This window comes from Temnothorax curvispinosus, unplaced genomic scaffold (assembly GCF_003070985.1).
Source record: "Temnothorax curvispinosus isolate PA1 unplaced genomic scaffold, ASM307098v1 QBEX01008300.1, whole genome shotgun sequence".
NCBI classification, from domain to species: Eukaryota; Metazoa; Arthropoda; class Insecta; order Hymenoptera; family Formicidae; genus Temnothorax; species Temnothorax curvispinosus.
This window is the reverse complement of record NW_020218080.1, coordinates 1-16108: the sequence shown is the minus strand read 5'-3', so window position 1 is coordinate 16108 and position 16108 is coordinate 1. Positions and strand designations below refer to the sequence as shown.

At 31.6% G+C, this 16108-nt stretch overlaps 1 protein-coding gene and 1 long non-coding RNA gene across 2 annotated transcripts; one reads left to right on the top strand and one right to left on the bottom strand.

The window, feature by feature from the left end:
• Positions 1–992: 992 nt before the first annotated feature.
• On the top strand, positions 993–10081 carry LOC112457799 (neural Wiskott-Aldrich syndrome protein-like). The gene is made up of 6 exons (XM_025021033.1): positions 993–1495; positions 3128–3408; positions 3788–4075; positions 4158–4440; positions 7581–8039; positions 9828–10081. Exons 1-6 carry the CDS (start codon positions 1400–1402, stop codon positions 10074–10076), a joined length of 1656 nt encoding a protein of 551 aa, XP_024876801.1. The 5' UTR covers positions 993–1399; the 3' UTR covers positions 10077–10081.
• Positions 10082–13913: 3832 nt separating this feature from the next.
• LOC112457798 lies at positions 13914–14397 on the bottom strand. The gene is made up of 2 exons (XR_003041154.1): positions 14309–14397; positions 13914–13975 (listed from the first exon to the last, which is right to left on the bottom strand). It is a non-coding gene; the product is annotated as an uncharacterized LOC112457798 (long non-coding RNA).
• Between the last annotated feature and the right edge of the window lie 1711 nt (positions 14398–16108).

Sequence of the window (16108 nt, the reverse complement as noted above, 5' to 3'; positions counted from 1 at the left end):
AAGCATAGTGTATGTAGATTGAAAATTCAGAAGCCATAGGCAGTATGCAGACACCATAGCGCATGCGCATATGGCTTCTGCATTCGTGCTCATGGCTCCTGCAATTTTATGTGCTTCCACCTTTAGGGGATCCTGCAGCCGTATAATATACCGACATTATCGTTTTTCGATGGATCTTTTAATTGGCTTTATAGAATTGCAAAAATCTTTTACAGAATTAAAGTACGCACAAAAATCTAGGGTAACAAACGCGATTTTATATCAAAAACACCAAAAAATTAAAAATATTACTTATTTGGGCACATACGCATCTGTCACCTGACGACAATATTTGCTTAAAACAAAAATTCTGCAGTTTATACATACATAATGTTTATCATCTGCCCTTGGGAAAACATGTAGGAATAATATCATGCAAGTAGAAGTAAGATTCAATGCGTACATAAAAAGATCCATCGAAAAATTATTTTAGTAATGCAAATACGGATGCAGAATGACAAGAAGAGCAGCAACAGTAGTTGTTGGATCTTGCGAGAGATGGCGAGCAATCGAAAAAAGGACAGATGTCATTTCGTTAGACAAAGACAGATATAGGGAAAACAAAATTAAGGTTGACATTATCGACATCGAAGAAGTTCGCCAGTCACTGCAGGATCCCCTTACTGTGGTTAATGAAATTGGCCCTTATGGCTTCTGCACACAGGACGCGGAAACGCTTGCCGTGTGGCAAGAAGCAACGCGGTAGCCAATAAACTTTTGGTTCTTACGGAAAAGCAACACGTTGATTGGCTACCGCGTCGCTTCTTGCCGCGCGGCAAGCGTTTCCGCGTTCTGTGTGCAGGGAGTCGATTGTGCATCTTGAAATGAGGTGAAAATTACAAAAGTGAGGAAATTCACTAGCGTATCTACGATTTCATTTGTGGAAATCTAGTAAAATCTGTTCACTTTTATAATTTTCACCTCGTTTCAAGATACACAATCGACTCCCTGAAGCCATGAGTTGGTGAGAATGCGTCACATGAAGAAACGCAGAAATGCGGAACGTTGAACCGGATAGATGAGAAATGTCATCGTTATCTTGAGTCGAGTGGAGTCGAGAGTTTCTCTCGGATTTATATATCGACGTGAGAGTATTTGTCATCGAAGAGTATTTAGAGTCAAGTTTAGTTGATTGAGTTGATTCAAAACTTACGTGAATAATATATGCATATTTGGATCTCTCGTCTTCCGTCTTCTCTGCCGAGGCTGTATCGTCGCTGAATGTGCGATTATGCGAATGGGCGATAGATCAACATACGTTGATGTAATGAGATGAAAGAAACGCTTTAGGTGCGAAAAGAGGAGCGGCCTTAGATTGAGTAATACCTGCGTGACGATCCTAACCTAGTTTCACGATAAAATGAAGTCAGGCAACACGGACAAGCATAGGGGCACAATACTCCTAAAACCGGAGGAAAATGAACAAGTCTTTCAGCTGATAGGGAATCGATGCCAGGTAATACTTTTTAGGAAAATTTTTCGCGTAATTATCAGTGTCGTTACGAATATCTTGATATTGATCTATCGATTCAACATGGTTCAATTGATGAATAGTTTTAATAATTAGTATAATAACATTAATAGTTAGAATAACAATATAAAAAAACTGAAGAGATACATAGCCATATATTTATAAAAATGCATATATATAGTTAATTTGTAGTAAAAATGTAGTTTTAAATAATTTAGTGTACTAAGGAAATGAGAGAAATCATAGCATACATTGAAAAAAATTTAGTTTTTTTTTAATTACGATTAATAATAATATAACAAAATTCTATTATTTTATTTTATTGTTTATATAAATCCAAAAACATAATTTATTTTTTTATTTACATATATGTACAATAATACATTACTTATGAATACTCAAACTTTGTATATTATATAAATTTGTATAAGCACTAAGCAGTAAATGCATATCAATATTAAAAAATATTTTATATTGAAATATTATAATGGAATGATGTTATAATATATTAAAGAAGTAATTATAACTTGTATATAATTTTACTTACTTAAGTAAAGGACATTAAAGGACATTTAACATTTTTTATCAAGACAATTGTTTATATAATTATAAGATAATTTTAATTAATTAGAGATTTATTTTTTATATTGTTTTTATAATTTAAACTATTATGTACATGAGGTATGGACAAAAAGTTAGTGAACTCTGACATAAAATCCGATGTGACAATAGTGGTCAAACTTTAATATTGCAGGTATGTAGCAGCACGTTTATACCATGTTCAGTTACAATTGTGTCTTCTTTGAATGTATATCTGTCAGTAGCTCTTTGTATAATAGTGTATTAGACACGTAGTCGATTTTTAAATTATGAAGAGCAACTAATGTTTATTTCTACCAACGTAGATTAACTTTAATCTCGGTTTAACTTACTTTTTATCTTTTCTTAGTTCTGAAAATTAGAAGAAGATAAAAAGTAAGTTAAACCGAGATTAAAATTAATAGAGAAATAAAAAAACATAATAAACGTAAAATCTCGTGAAACTTGGTAAAAATAGTACCAAAATTCATGAAATGTTAAAGATGATGTACTGTGAGTCTACTTTATGTTCTACTGTTTTTAAGTGGGTTAAGTGGTTGAGAGACACAGTGCCATCCTTCGGCTTTATGTATTGACAAAAATGTTATGAGCGTGATCGAACTTGTTCAAACACCTCGAAAACGTCACCTGGGTATACACAAGTATACTCTCTTCTTCTTCTAACTCGCTGAGATAGAAAGAGAAGGGAGTATACTTGTGTGCACTCGGGTGACGTTTCCGAACGCAGCCAAGGAGAAACTTCAGGAGAAACTTAATGTTTATTCGTTATTTGTTCTCCATGATAATTTAAAAATCGACCGCGTGTCCTAGCACACTACTACACAAAGAGCTGCTGACAACAACATACGTATTCAAATAAGACACAATTGTTACTGAACATAGTATAAACATGCTGCTGCATACCTGCAATATTGACGTTTAACCACTGTTGTCATATCAGATTTTACAAAGTTCATGAACTTTTTGTCCATACCTCACACATATTTTTTATATTGCTTGTTTGTATTGCTGTTTTAGTGTTTAGCAGCTGGTGTTATACAATTATATTTGACTGAAGCTCCCTTACATAAAGATTGGATTAAAAAGAATACAGGTATTATTACCTTGATAAGAGATAATCCAAGACGCAGTTTCTTTTTGCGATTATTTTGTTTGCAAAGGAAGATAATGTTATGGGAACATGAAATCTATAATTCAATGGATTATAAAGCGCCAATGTCATATTTTCATACATTTGAGGCAGAAGATTGTATGGCTGGATTTAATTTTGCAAGCGAAACTGAAGCTATTACATTAAGGTATGTTAAGGCTTCTGGATATTTTCTGTCGTCATGTGAGGTCATGACGTTAGAGGCGAGAAATGGCACACTGAGAATTCTTGCGTGTCAAATAATAAGATATTTGGATGAAAAAACACTTTAGCGCTTTAACACACTTATAATATGTTCCAAAAACTATCCTTTTCTCTTGACAGTTAATAAACAGCCGTAAAATGAATGTGATATGAAGCCTAGTCATGTAGGCTTATACACAACTGCATGACTAGGCTTTACATGAATTTAATATGAATAAAAGGGAACAAAAGTTTTATTACAAGTACGTCAGGTTAATTATAAAAATATATAAGGAATGATTTATAGAAATAATTACTTTCTTATATTTATATTTTTTTAATAGAAATATACTTCTTGGAAAATTAAATGCTAAACGTCAAAGAAGGCAAGAAAGGAAAGCAAAAGAAATGCAAGCTAGTAGTACTTTGCCTTGGAAGAATCAAAGTAAAATATCATCCTTTAGTGTCACATCAGGTCCATCAGGTAATTTGTCAAATGGTGCGCCTGCTACAGTTGGTGTTAATAGAAGTGCTTCTAGTAGTTCAATGTATAAAACTAAAAAGAAAAAAAGTGAACAAGATCTTAAGCGCAAGTTGACTAAGGATGATATCAGTCTCCCTTCTAATTTCAGGTATAGATTCAAATTTTATTTTGCATTATATGTTTATTAGTTATTTAAACCGTACATGAATATTACTTTTATCTCTTTACAGACATGTGGCACACTTAGGATGGGATGTTAATAACAAAGGTTTAGAATTAGATTCTGTAGATTCACAATTACAACAATTTTTTAATAATGCTGGTGTTTCGGAATATGAACTCCAAGATAAAGGTACTCGGAAGTTTATTTATGATTTCATTGAAAGGAACGGAGGTATGAGTGCAGTGCAAGAAGATATTCGGCCATTGGTTAATGCAAAAAATAGTAATGAGCCTCCTGCACTGCCACAGAGGCAGGAATATCCTCCACCTGTTCCAGCACGAACAATACCTGTGAGTTTTATTCTGATATTGGTAATATTAATGTTAATTAATAGCTTTATTAAGTAATATAAATCAAAAGGCTCAAAAGATTAAAAATAAATCAGTCAAAGGGAAAGGAGCGACGAGCCGTAACAGGATAACTGTTATAAAACAGAATTTTATAACACTGTTATCTTGTTATGGCTCGTCGCTCTTTTCTCTTTGACTGATTTATTAACTAACATTTTTGTTTTTTACTATATAAACAATAAGTATAAATTTTATTAAACAAATTATAATTTTCTATAAAATTTATAATAAAATAAAAATATTGGAATAATAAAAGAATTTATTATTATATTATTAAAATAAATGTTATTGATCGCAAAAATTATATATATATATATAATTGTATTTCTTTTATAAAAACTTTTCAAATAATATTTTTAGAATACTCTGGCTAGAGTTACACTTATTTTCGAGTCCTTAATTTATCACAAACTAGTCCGTGAGACCGCTCAACTTTGTTGTATTGTTATTTTCAATCTAATTAATATTTTTGAGCTTGTGATATAGGAATTGGAAATACATAGTCTAAATAAGATTTATGATAATATCAAGTTAAGAAAATGATTTTAGTTTAAAGTTTAAACTGAACTTATTATAAGGAAACTATAAAATTATGTTATTATGTGAAAACTAGAAAACTGAAAAACATTCAGCGGTCCACTGGATCGAATATGGCAAACTAGGGTTAATACATATATTATAAAGATTATAAATATTAAGGAGGTTCGATGGCTTCATCGGAGGGAGTAGTGGGACGCGGGGGTTCTGGAAACAGCGCACTAGCGTTTGAAGTAGTGGGAATGAAGGGGATTGCTCTGATTGGTCGCCGCGTGTATAATGCGTGCTGCTGTTCACGTCGTTCACGACCATGACAGTCTATGCAGACAAAAAATCAAGCAATTTATGCTTTAATAATTAATTTTTCTACGAAATGTGCGGTAACCTTCCCCTTTCTTTCGCTCATTTATTTGTAAATTATTAAGTTACATGTGCAAATTTCTTTTTCTTTATCATTTGCATTTTTTCTTGCACTTATTTCATTCTGAAGGTATATGCAATATGTCATTTCCCATAAAAACCATAAGAACCTATGTTAAAAATGCAGCCAGTTTCATGCAATTTTAATATGTTGTTCTGGAATGCAAAATAGAATTATGTGAATTTTTTGGGAATTTTTCACCGTCCCGTTTTGAAATAAATCTACTCCTAAAATTGTACTTTTTAGGTTTTTGGAATAGAATTTTTTTAAAACGGGACGGTGAAAAATTCCCAAAAAATTCACATAATTCTATTTTGCATTGCAGAACAACATATTAAAATTTCATGAAATTCTCTGCATTTTGTTGTAGCCATCGAACCACCTTAATATCTTATATTGAAAATTTTATTACATAATTTTATTACATAAAATAAAAATTTTTAGTATATTATACTAGATTAATATCTTTAATCTTTAAATCATAAACTTAATTTATACTTTTATACAAGGTAGGCCATTTTAATTAATCTCGCGATTATCTCCTAAACTATTCGTTATTCGAAAAAAATATTTAGAATAGAACTTACTTTATTTCGAGGGGGTTATCTTTTGATGGTCACAAATCTTGTCTAGTGGAGATGCTTCTGAGATTTAAAGGTAACTTTTATTTTTTTAATGACTCTTTTTCAAGAACCCTTTATTTTATTTTATCACTTTTTCTATTAATCAATTTTTGAACAACCTTTGTCTGAAACACTTTTTTATTTGTCTAATATTTTTTTTAGATATTCAAGAAAAATTCAGTAAATTTTTCAATATTTAGCTTACGATATCTTGTAATTGTTTGTTGGAGTAAAAAGTGGTACAGGACTTTTTGACTTGATTTGGTCTTAAGAATATGCTGTTGCAATAGTGTCTAAAAATAGAATATTGTATAAATTACGTTATAACATATATAAGTGTTTATAAAAGTAGGGGCACTATTGCAGTAGCATATTGTTGAAACCAAATTAAGTCAAAAAGTTCTGTATTATTTTTCCCTCCAATAAACAATTATTAAGATATCATAAGTTAAATATTGAAAAATTTACCAAATTTTCCTAGAATGTCTAAAAATATATTAAGCAAATAAAAAAATGTTTCAAACGAAAGTTATTTAAATTGATTAATAGAAAAAGGTGATAAAATAAAAAATAAAGAGTTTCATTTTAAAAAACAAAGGTTACCTTGAAATCTCATACACCTCCACTAGGCAAGATTTGTGTTCATCATAAGATGACCTCCTCAAAATAGAGTTAGTTCTATTTGAAACATTTTTCCGAATAACAAATAATTTGGGATAATCACGTGGATTAATTAAAATAGTCCTATAAATATATACATACACACATACATATATATATATATATATATATATATATATATATATATATATATATATGTATATATATGTATGTATATATATATATGTATGTATATATGTCAAGGACAAAGACCAAAAACGTTCACTGAGCGAAAAAACCGATTACAACGCGTTCTGGCATATCCAAAAAGGCCACAATACGAAATTTGTGTCAAAAATGCTCACAACGCGTTCTAGCAGTGTGAAAATGCCACAATGCATTGTGGACGCTTATTGATCAGCCATGACACGATGTGATAAAAATAAAATTATAAAGAAACTAAATTGTAAAGAAAGTTAACAGTTAGTCTACATAAGGCTAACTGCTAATTATCTTTATAACTTTATTTCTATCAAAAACATCTACATTGCGTCATGGCTGTATCAATAAACATGCACAACACGTTATGGCATTTTTACATTTTCATTTACAAACGCGTTGTAAGCGTTTTTGAAAGTTCCACGATACAAATTTTGCATTGTGGCCTTTTTGAATATGCCAGAACACGTAGTCGGTTTTTTGCTCAGTGAGTATTTTCTGTTTTTGAGCCTAACATATATAATCTTATTTTTTATGATATATAGCTTTTTACATAGTTTCATATATATTACATTAACAAATTTAAAATACTAATATTATATATAGCATTAAAATATAATATTAAAATAATATATAATTGTATATATAACAATAAAAACGCTATATTTTTTGTGTTTCAGCATCAAACACGTATTGCTCCGCCTTTACCTCCAAATCGTTTTAGCACATCTTCTGCATTACCAAGTGTGCCATCTAGCCTACCTCCGAGTGTACCTTTAATTGTTTCGTCCAATATTCCACCAGTACACAGAATCTTACCATCAAGACCACCTCCACCAACTATAACTTCGGCACCGGCTCTTCCGCCACCTCCACCTCCACCTCCACCTCAAGCTCTAGCTCCACCTCCAGCTCCAGCTCCAGCTCCAGGTCCAGCTCCAGCTCCAGCTCTAGCTTCAGCTCCAGTTAGAGCTCCTTCGAAAATCAGTACAAACATTCCTGCACCACCACCTCTGCCACCTTTATCAGACTTGAGTAGCCCTAACAGCACAAATGTTACTAATAACAATAATGAAGACTCAATCACAGATCTTAGACCAATGCTCATGGAATCTATTAGAAGCGGCACAATTTTAAGGGTATGTACAAACATGAGTGATCTATGATATTTTTTACTAAGAATCAATTTGTTTTACAAAAATTCATCAATTTTTTTTCTTTTGCATTTTCTCTTTTATACTAAAATTACATAAACGTAATTATATGTATAAAAATACTATTTTTCTAATTTTTTTTAGATCTTTGTATTTTAATCTTTATTATAGAATTGATGTATATGTAATATGTGATACATCCATAGTCCATCTGTACATCTGTAGACAATGATTCATCCTATGTCAAACTAGTGAAGCAAGTTCGAAAAATACCTATCCCGTTCCATTTAGTAGATTCATGTATATGTGTATATTTTATATACATGTGTGGGTTTGTATGTGTGTGTATGTGTGTGTGTATGTATGAGTAAATGAGTGAGTGAGTGAGTGAGTAAGTGTATATGTGTATGTATATGTATATGTGTGTGTATATGTGTATGTATGTATGTATGTGCGCGCTCGCATATGTGCGTGTATGCGTATGTACGTATGTGCGTGTATATGTATGTATGTGTACACTGAGAGCCGAAAATATATTGACAAAGGGTACAAGAATATGCAATAAAAAATAGGTCAAATTTAAAAAATTCAAATTTTGTATATGACCCTGACTTGACCTTAACGACGCCATGTAAGGTCAAACTGGTAAGATTAGTAAATAGATCTTTTTAAACCCTATAAGTTTTGTCTAAAACTTTTTTTGTAAAATGTATGGTTTTCGTAAAATTAAGGGATTTTCATACTTTTGATAAACCCTGTATATAAATCTACTAGATAGGACAGGATGGATATCTTTCAGACTTACTTTACAAGTCTAGTATGGACAAATCGTTGTCCATGGATGTAATATGTGATGCTGTATGCATCTTGTCTATGCATTGTGTAGTATGTATAAGAGTATCTACTTTACCAGAAACCAAGTATATAGCAATAAATAGTTATTTTATTTTTAATTCCATGTTACTGTAAAATTAGGATTGTGGAATTAAAATTCTTCCACTTCTATATGGAGTTTTGTTTTTCATGTTTTCTAAGATAATTATAATCTCTAATTATATATTGTAACGTTTTTTAATTTTAATTAATTTGTTTTATATTTATACTTCAATCAAATGTACAATATCATTTTGTTTTATCATTGGACTATCAAAACACTAATAATCTACAAATGTAAGTGTGTAGATTATATGAATAATGTCATATTTTAATTCTTGATAAGAAATTTCTGACATCATAAAATACTCAAAAAGATTGATTTCTGTTGTGATAACGAGAGATAAGATTAGAATTCTATTTCTATACTTTTAATCTTTTATAAATTTTTGCTTCCTAAAGATTAAAGAAAAAAAATACATTTTAAACAAATATTAAAATTATATAATAACTTACTTAGTGGAATACTATATTAATTCTGAAATATTATATGTTAAATGAGAATAGAATAATATAAAAAATTATGCTGTTCTCGGACTCTATTGTATATAAAAATGAAAAAAGAAAGCATTAACTTTCTGTTCTTTAATGTTTTTAGTATTTAGTTTAGTAAATATGTTTAAATAATATAGAAAATGGAAAAATAAGGTAGAAAAATAAACGGTGAAAAAAGGAGAAGAAAGAAAAGGAAAAAATAATGAGGAAAAATCTAATTATTTTTATCTGAACAAATATACAAATCTTTCCAGCTAATTAATTGAAAAAAAAAGAAATGAAACAATCTCAATCTTAGTCTTAACTATATCAGAAACATGATTTGATAGATATTTTACTTTATAGAAAGTTGATAAGACAGAGATCAAACCAGCATTAGTTGAGGATTCAAGGGGAGACTTGCTACGACAGATACGTGAAGGCATTGAACTGAAACCTGTTCGAAATGAAGCAAAATCTAATACAGTACCTGCACTTCGTGGTGGTTTGGCCGACGCATTATCTAGAGCTCTGGCTGAACGATCTCGTGCAATTCATAGTGAAAGCGAAGAATCCACTAGTGATACTACTGACGATGATGAATGGGATGATTAAATCAGGTTAGTTAATCAATTTATATTATGTATTTTAATCATATGCTTATTAAGTCTGTTATATTTCATCTTTACTGTATTTATTTTTTATATTAACAAAAATACTTATACACAAAAATTCTTTCAGATAAAAAGTTTGTAATAACATACTACTGTGATAAATATATTATTGATAGAGACATTAACAAAGTTATCTATAAATATGTAACATAAATGACTCAATTTTAATATCCAAAGAAGAATATAAATTAGATAAAAATATTTAAAGGGAGCCACTTAGATATAAAATTGAAAATAAAGGCATTATATACAAAAGATAGGGCAGGTAAGGGCAGATTATAGCTATTCTAATATTTTAATATTTTACAGAAAGAAAGTTACAATATGTTTGGTATAAGTGTTAACATGTAAATATTTTTTTAATTAGTAGAGTTTGAAGAAGTCCTTTGCACAAAAGTTGCTTTATGGAGTATCTATGTTGCAATTTCTAAAATATATACAATCATTCTTTAAAGTCATTTTTCAACTATGATATTTCAAACAGAATAATATATCTGGATTAAAATAAATACATAGTTTGTATGTGCATAGTTTATATAATAAGTAGAAAAATAAATAATGAAATATCATGAACAAATAATTAGAATGAGACCTTTCTGCTTCAAATATATTATTAATCTGTCATAACAATGCTCTATAATAAAAAATAAAAAAATAAATATTTTATTTAAGAAACTACTAATTTTGAAATATCTTTAGAAAACAAATGATTTGAAATCTACACGTGTGTAAATCATTGTAAAAATCTTACAAAATAAAATAATTTTTATCTAAAAAATTTGTTATATATCTTTACTAGGGCTGTATTCCGATATTCACGTCAGCACTGCAAATCTATATTTTATGTCACGTATACTATAGATTTTCAGTACTGAAAGTTGCTGACGGTGAATATCGGAATGCAGCCTAGGTATACTTATAGTTTAATACTTTAATCAAATGTTACATAATTTGTCTGTTTCTTTTCCAGCTGCACTGGCTGAACTAGACTGAATTGGTGCAATGAGTTAGAGTGAGACAAGTATATTCTGTTTCACTCTAATTTACTGCATCAGTGTGACCTAGTTCAGCTAGTGCAGCTAAAAGAAACAAACCCAATATTATATAATAGGTATAATATTATATAATTATAGAAATAAGAACTGTTAAAATTTTATTTGACATAAAGTATTAAGGGGATTCTATAGTGGTAGTCGTTACCGACATTTAATTAAATACATACAACTTTTAATTAGCTTTACGGAATTGCGAACTCTTTTAAGCCTTGTGTACACGATACTAAAAATCGGTCCGAGTTTCGGTTTAAGCCAATCAACTTTCAGCTCTTACAGAAAAGCAGCAGTTTCATTGGCTTAAACCGAAACTCGGACCGATTTCTAGTATCGTGTACACAAGACTTACAGAATTAAAGTACGCACAAAAATGTAGAGCGCTATAATTGATTTTAAAAATTGGATATAGGCGCTGTAGGGAAAACGTGTAAGAACAATATCGTGCAATTAAAACTTAAGGGCCACTTCGACCAAACTCCGATTAACTTGAAGGCTGATTTATGATGGCCATAAGTGCTGGTCTACAACCTTGCTAAGGGTATTTAAGCTCTAAGCCGTAAGAAATTGACCAATCACAGTCGAATATTCTCCTCAAATTCCATTGTGATTGGTCAATTTCTTAGGGTTTAGGGCTTAAAACACCTATTGTAGACCTAGCATTAAGCGGTGAGCACACACTTCTGCACAACGCATTATGCGTAAGCATAAGAAAATTGATTGGTCCATACACATGTGCATAAGGAAATAGACCAATCAGTTTTCTTATGCTTACGTATTATGCGTTATGCAGAAGTGTGTGCTCCCCGCTTTATGCTAGATCTACAATGCGAGTCGTAAAGTCGTGAGTCGTAAGAATTGACCAATCACAGTCGATTATTCTCCTCAAATTCGATTGTGATTGGTCAGTTTTTACGACTCACGACTTTACGACTCGCATTGTAGACCTAGCATTAGTGCCCGTCTACAATAGGTGTTTTAAGCCCTAAGCCTTAAGCTATATCCACACAAACTTACATAAGCCCATAAACATAAGCATAAAAGAATTGATTAGTCCATATGCATGTGCATAAGGAAATAGACCAATCCGTTTCTTTATGCATATGGTTATGCACCTAATATGCAAGTTTGTCTGAATAGACCTTTAAGAAATTGTCCAATCACAGTCAATTATTCTCCTCAAATTCAACTGTAATTGAACAATTTCTTAAGGCTTAGGGCTTAAAACACCTATTGTAGACTGGGACTTATGCATATATGCTTATGCACCTATGCAAGTTTGTCTGGATTGACCTTAAGGTGGAAGCACATAAAATTGCAGGAGCCATGAGCACGAATGCAGGCGCCATATGCGCATGCGCTATGGTGTCTGCATACAGCAATAGGAACAGGGAATAGAAATCAGAAATCATGTATAAATGCAGAATAAACAGTGATACAGGCAATAGACACAGAGTTTCCGTCACGTTGGGAATTCTGTGCCTATTGCCTGTCGCCAACCAATCATAGCATTCGAATTTTTTAGGTTGTAATTAAAGATTTTTGGGTTATTTCCTGTTCCTATTGCCTGTGGCCTGGCATTGTGCAAGGGACTTTATGCTACACTTATGCTAAGCTATGCATTTTGTGTGCGATAGCCTTAAAGCTGAAAGCACACACTTCTGCACAACGCATAATGCGTAAGCATAAGAAAATTGATTGGTCTATTTCCTATGCACATGTGTATGGACCAATCAACTTTCTTATGTTTGCGCATTATGCGTTGTTCAAAAGTGTGTGCTCCCCGCTTTAAAGGTCTATCCAGACAAACTTACATAGGTGCATAACCATATGCATAAAGAAACGGATTGGTCTATTTCCTTATGCACATGCATATGGACCAATCAATTCTCTTATGCTTATGTTTATGCGCTATGCAAGTTTGTCTGGATTGACCTTGCAGAAGCCATATGCGCATGCGCTATAGTATCTGCCTGTATTCTGCCCATGGCTGTGGCTTCTGAATTTTCAATCTACATAAACTATGCTTATATATTTTTATGTAGATTGAAAATTCAGAAGCCATGGGCAGAATGCAGATACCATAGCGCATGCGCATATGAGTTCTGCATTCTGTTTGTGATCCTAAAGCCGTGATTCTAGCCGGTTTTTTTATTCGTATGTATTTGACCGGAAATGAATGTCCGGGAAAGAATCTACCATATGAAATCATTTGTATTTCGTATGAAGACTTTTGAAGTGCAATTCAAAAGGTTTGTAAGTCATTCGTTTAATTGTAATTAATTAATTATTTTTACACTATGCATTTAGCCGAAATAGATAAATTAATAAAAGTTTTTATACGGAATCGTTTGTATTTTGTATGAAGAGTTATGAAGTGTGATTAAAAAGGTTTGTGAGTCACCCAGATAATTTTAATTAAATATTTATAAACTCGGTAATTAGCCGAAATATAGATTTTTAGTTCATGTTAAAAGAAGAAGGCGCTATAGAACAAATCAGTCACGAAAATGTCAAAATGACATCATTTTGTAATCATTTTTTACGCGTCATCGTGACGTCAAAATGGCCCGTTAGGAGCATATAATCTTGACATCATCTTGACATCAAGGTGACGTAAAAATGACCTTTTTTTACAAAGCAGGTATAATTGATGTTATACATTAGAAGTGTGGATTGGAGTAATATTAAATAAGCATAATAGAGAACAACATGTAAGGAATATATAATTACATGTGAGACATCTTTATTATATAAAAATATGTCTTACAGAGACGAAGCTATTCTAAATCTTAAGGTGATCCTAAAGCCGTGATCCTAGCCGGTTTTTTTCGGTTTTTTTCTTAGCACTAATCTTTTAATTGGCTTTATAGAAATGCAAAATTCTTGTCTAGAATTAAAGTACGCATCAAAATCTAGGTCATGGTGGTCGAATTTATATGTGGTGGTCGTCACGTATAACCAAAAATATTAATTTTTTTTCGTTTTCGATATAAATTCGACCACCATGACCTAGATTTTGATGCGTACTTTAATTCTAGACAAGAATTTTGCATTTCTATAAAACCAATTAAAAGATTAGTGCTAAGAAAAAAACCGGCTAGAATCACGGCTTTAGGATCACCTTAAGAAAAATTAAATACTAAGGCATGGTTGCATCAACGTCGCATAACTTTAACCTTAGCTTAATTCACTTTACTCTTCGTCTGTTTCTAGTAACTTTTTCTCAGACCGAGGACTCGGACCGATTTCTAGCATCGTGGACACAAGGCTTAATTGGTTACGCGGTTACGCGTTACGCGGAAAATATCAGTCCATGTAACCGCACCCTAAGATATCTCATGCTTATCTCTTCGGGGAGGAAGGAGGAGGTAATGCAAAGTATAAGAAGTGATGGCGCTGAATACTAAGCTCTTACCGGCTATAAAACAATTATCAATCCATATGGATATTTAATCCTTAACTTCCCATTAAACAGGGAATCCACCTCTTAAACAAGATATACGCGGAATGAAGGCCGGGCCGGAATCAAATTACGGACTTTTGAGTTACTATAATTACTCGCGCAGCCACGGAACCACCCGTCATCCCCCAGATATCCCACCGCCATAGAGTTAGCAGACAAATTAAATATTTTTAAATTATTCTTTTTTATATAATTTGGGAATCTTTTAGGAAAGTTTAATTTGTTAATTATTAACAAAATTTTATCGAGCGTCAAGTTAGCAGATAGCAACTATGTTTAATGTGTACAATGAATATTATAGAATCGATTGGAAATCATTTGGGGATGACATCTTTGTTGTAATCTTTATTTGGAAAAAGTCGCTTTTTTATAATTTAAATAAATCTTCGGGTAATTATGAATTAAGGAAAGTGGCTTCCTCTCACCGATTTGGCTAAAACTTAACAAATATTGTGTATTTTGGCGTGTTAAATCCGAATATAAAAGTTAAAATCGTCGCTCTCAAATGGAACAAAAGTTATCAAGTGTTATCAATTGTCAAAATTGACAGGTGGGATGAAAAAACCTACTTATTTTCTTTTATTTAAAAGTACACATGTAAGTGGCGAAGTTCCTCCCCCGCATAAAAAAACTAATCTAACTCCAAGCCTACTTCGAAAAACCAGAAATTAAAATTTGGTCAGAATTATAGGCTTGGAGTTAGATTAGTTTTTTCTATTAAATTTTAATTTCAATTTTTAGAAATAACTTTGGAGTTAGATTAGCTTTTTTATGCGGGGGAGGAGCTTCGCCTGTGACGGATCCTCTCTCCTGTCTACATATGTACATACTTTTAAATAAAAGAAAATTGAAGATTACATATTCTTCGGATTCCGCCGATTGATTATCACTGTCGCAGTCACAACATAGATTTTTATCAAGAGAGCCGTAAAAAAATATCAAAAGGGTCCTCCACGATTTTTCGTTTTTCATTTAAAATTAGTTCTGATACTAAAAACAACTATTACAATAACAAAAGTAATTAAAAATCGTTAAATAATTTTTTTAATGAGTTTGAAAATTGCGATTGATTTAAACGCCCAGTTTTTCGCGCGCCTTGATGGCGTCGTCGATGTGACGTCATTATTCAGTAAACAGGTTAGATCGAGTAGACAGTTTGTTTTGAAAGCATCAAAAATTACCGAAAAGAAACGAATTACAGTAAAGAAACGCAATTACAAGTGGTGCTTTGTTCCCTTGTGTAAGAGTACAACTATTTCTACACCTTTAAAAAATTTTGTATCGGTGCTAAAAGGAGATATTAGGAAGAAATGGTTCGAAATCGCAAGACGGAATGATACTTCATCGATATCGCTTAGCACCAGCTTGTTTTGCTGTCAAGATCATTTCTATGTAAGTTAAACTTTGTGAATGTTGATACGCAATTCTATGTACTATTAAGTTTATGTTTTACTCACT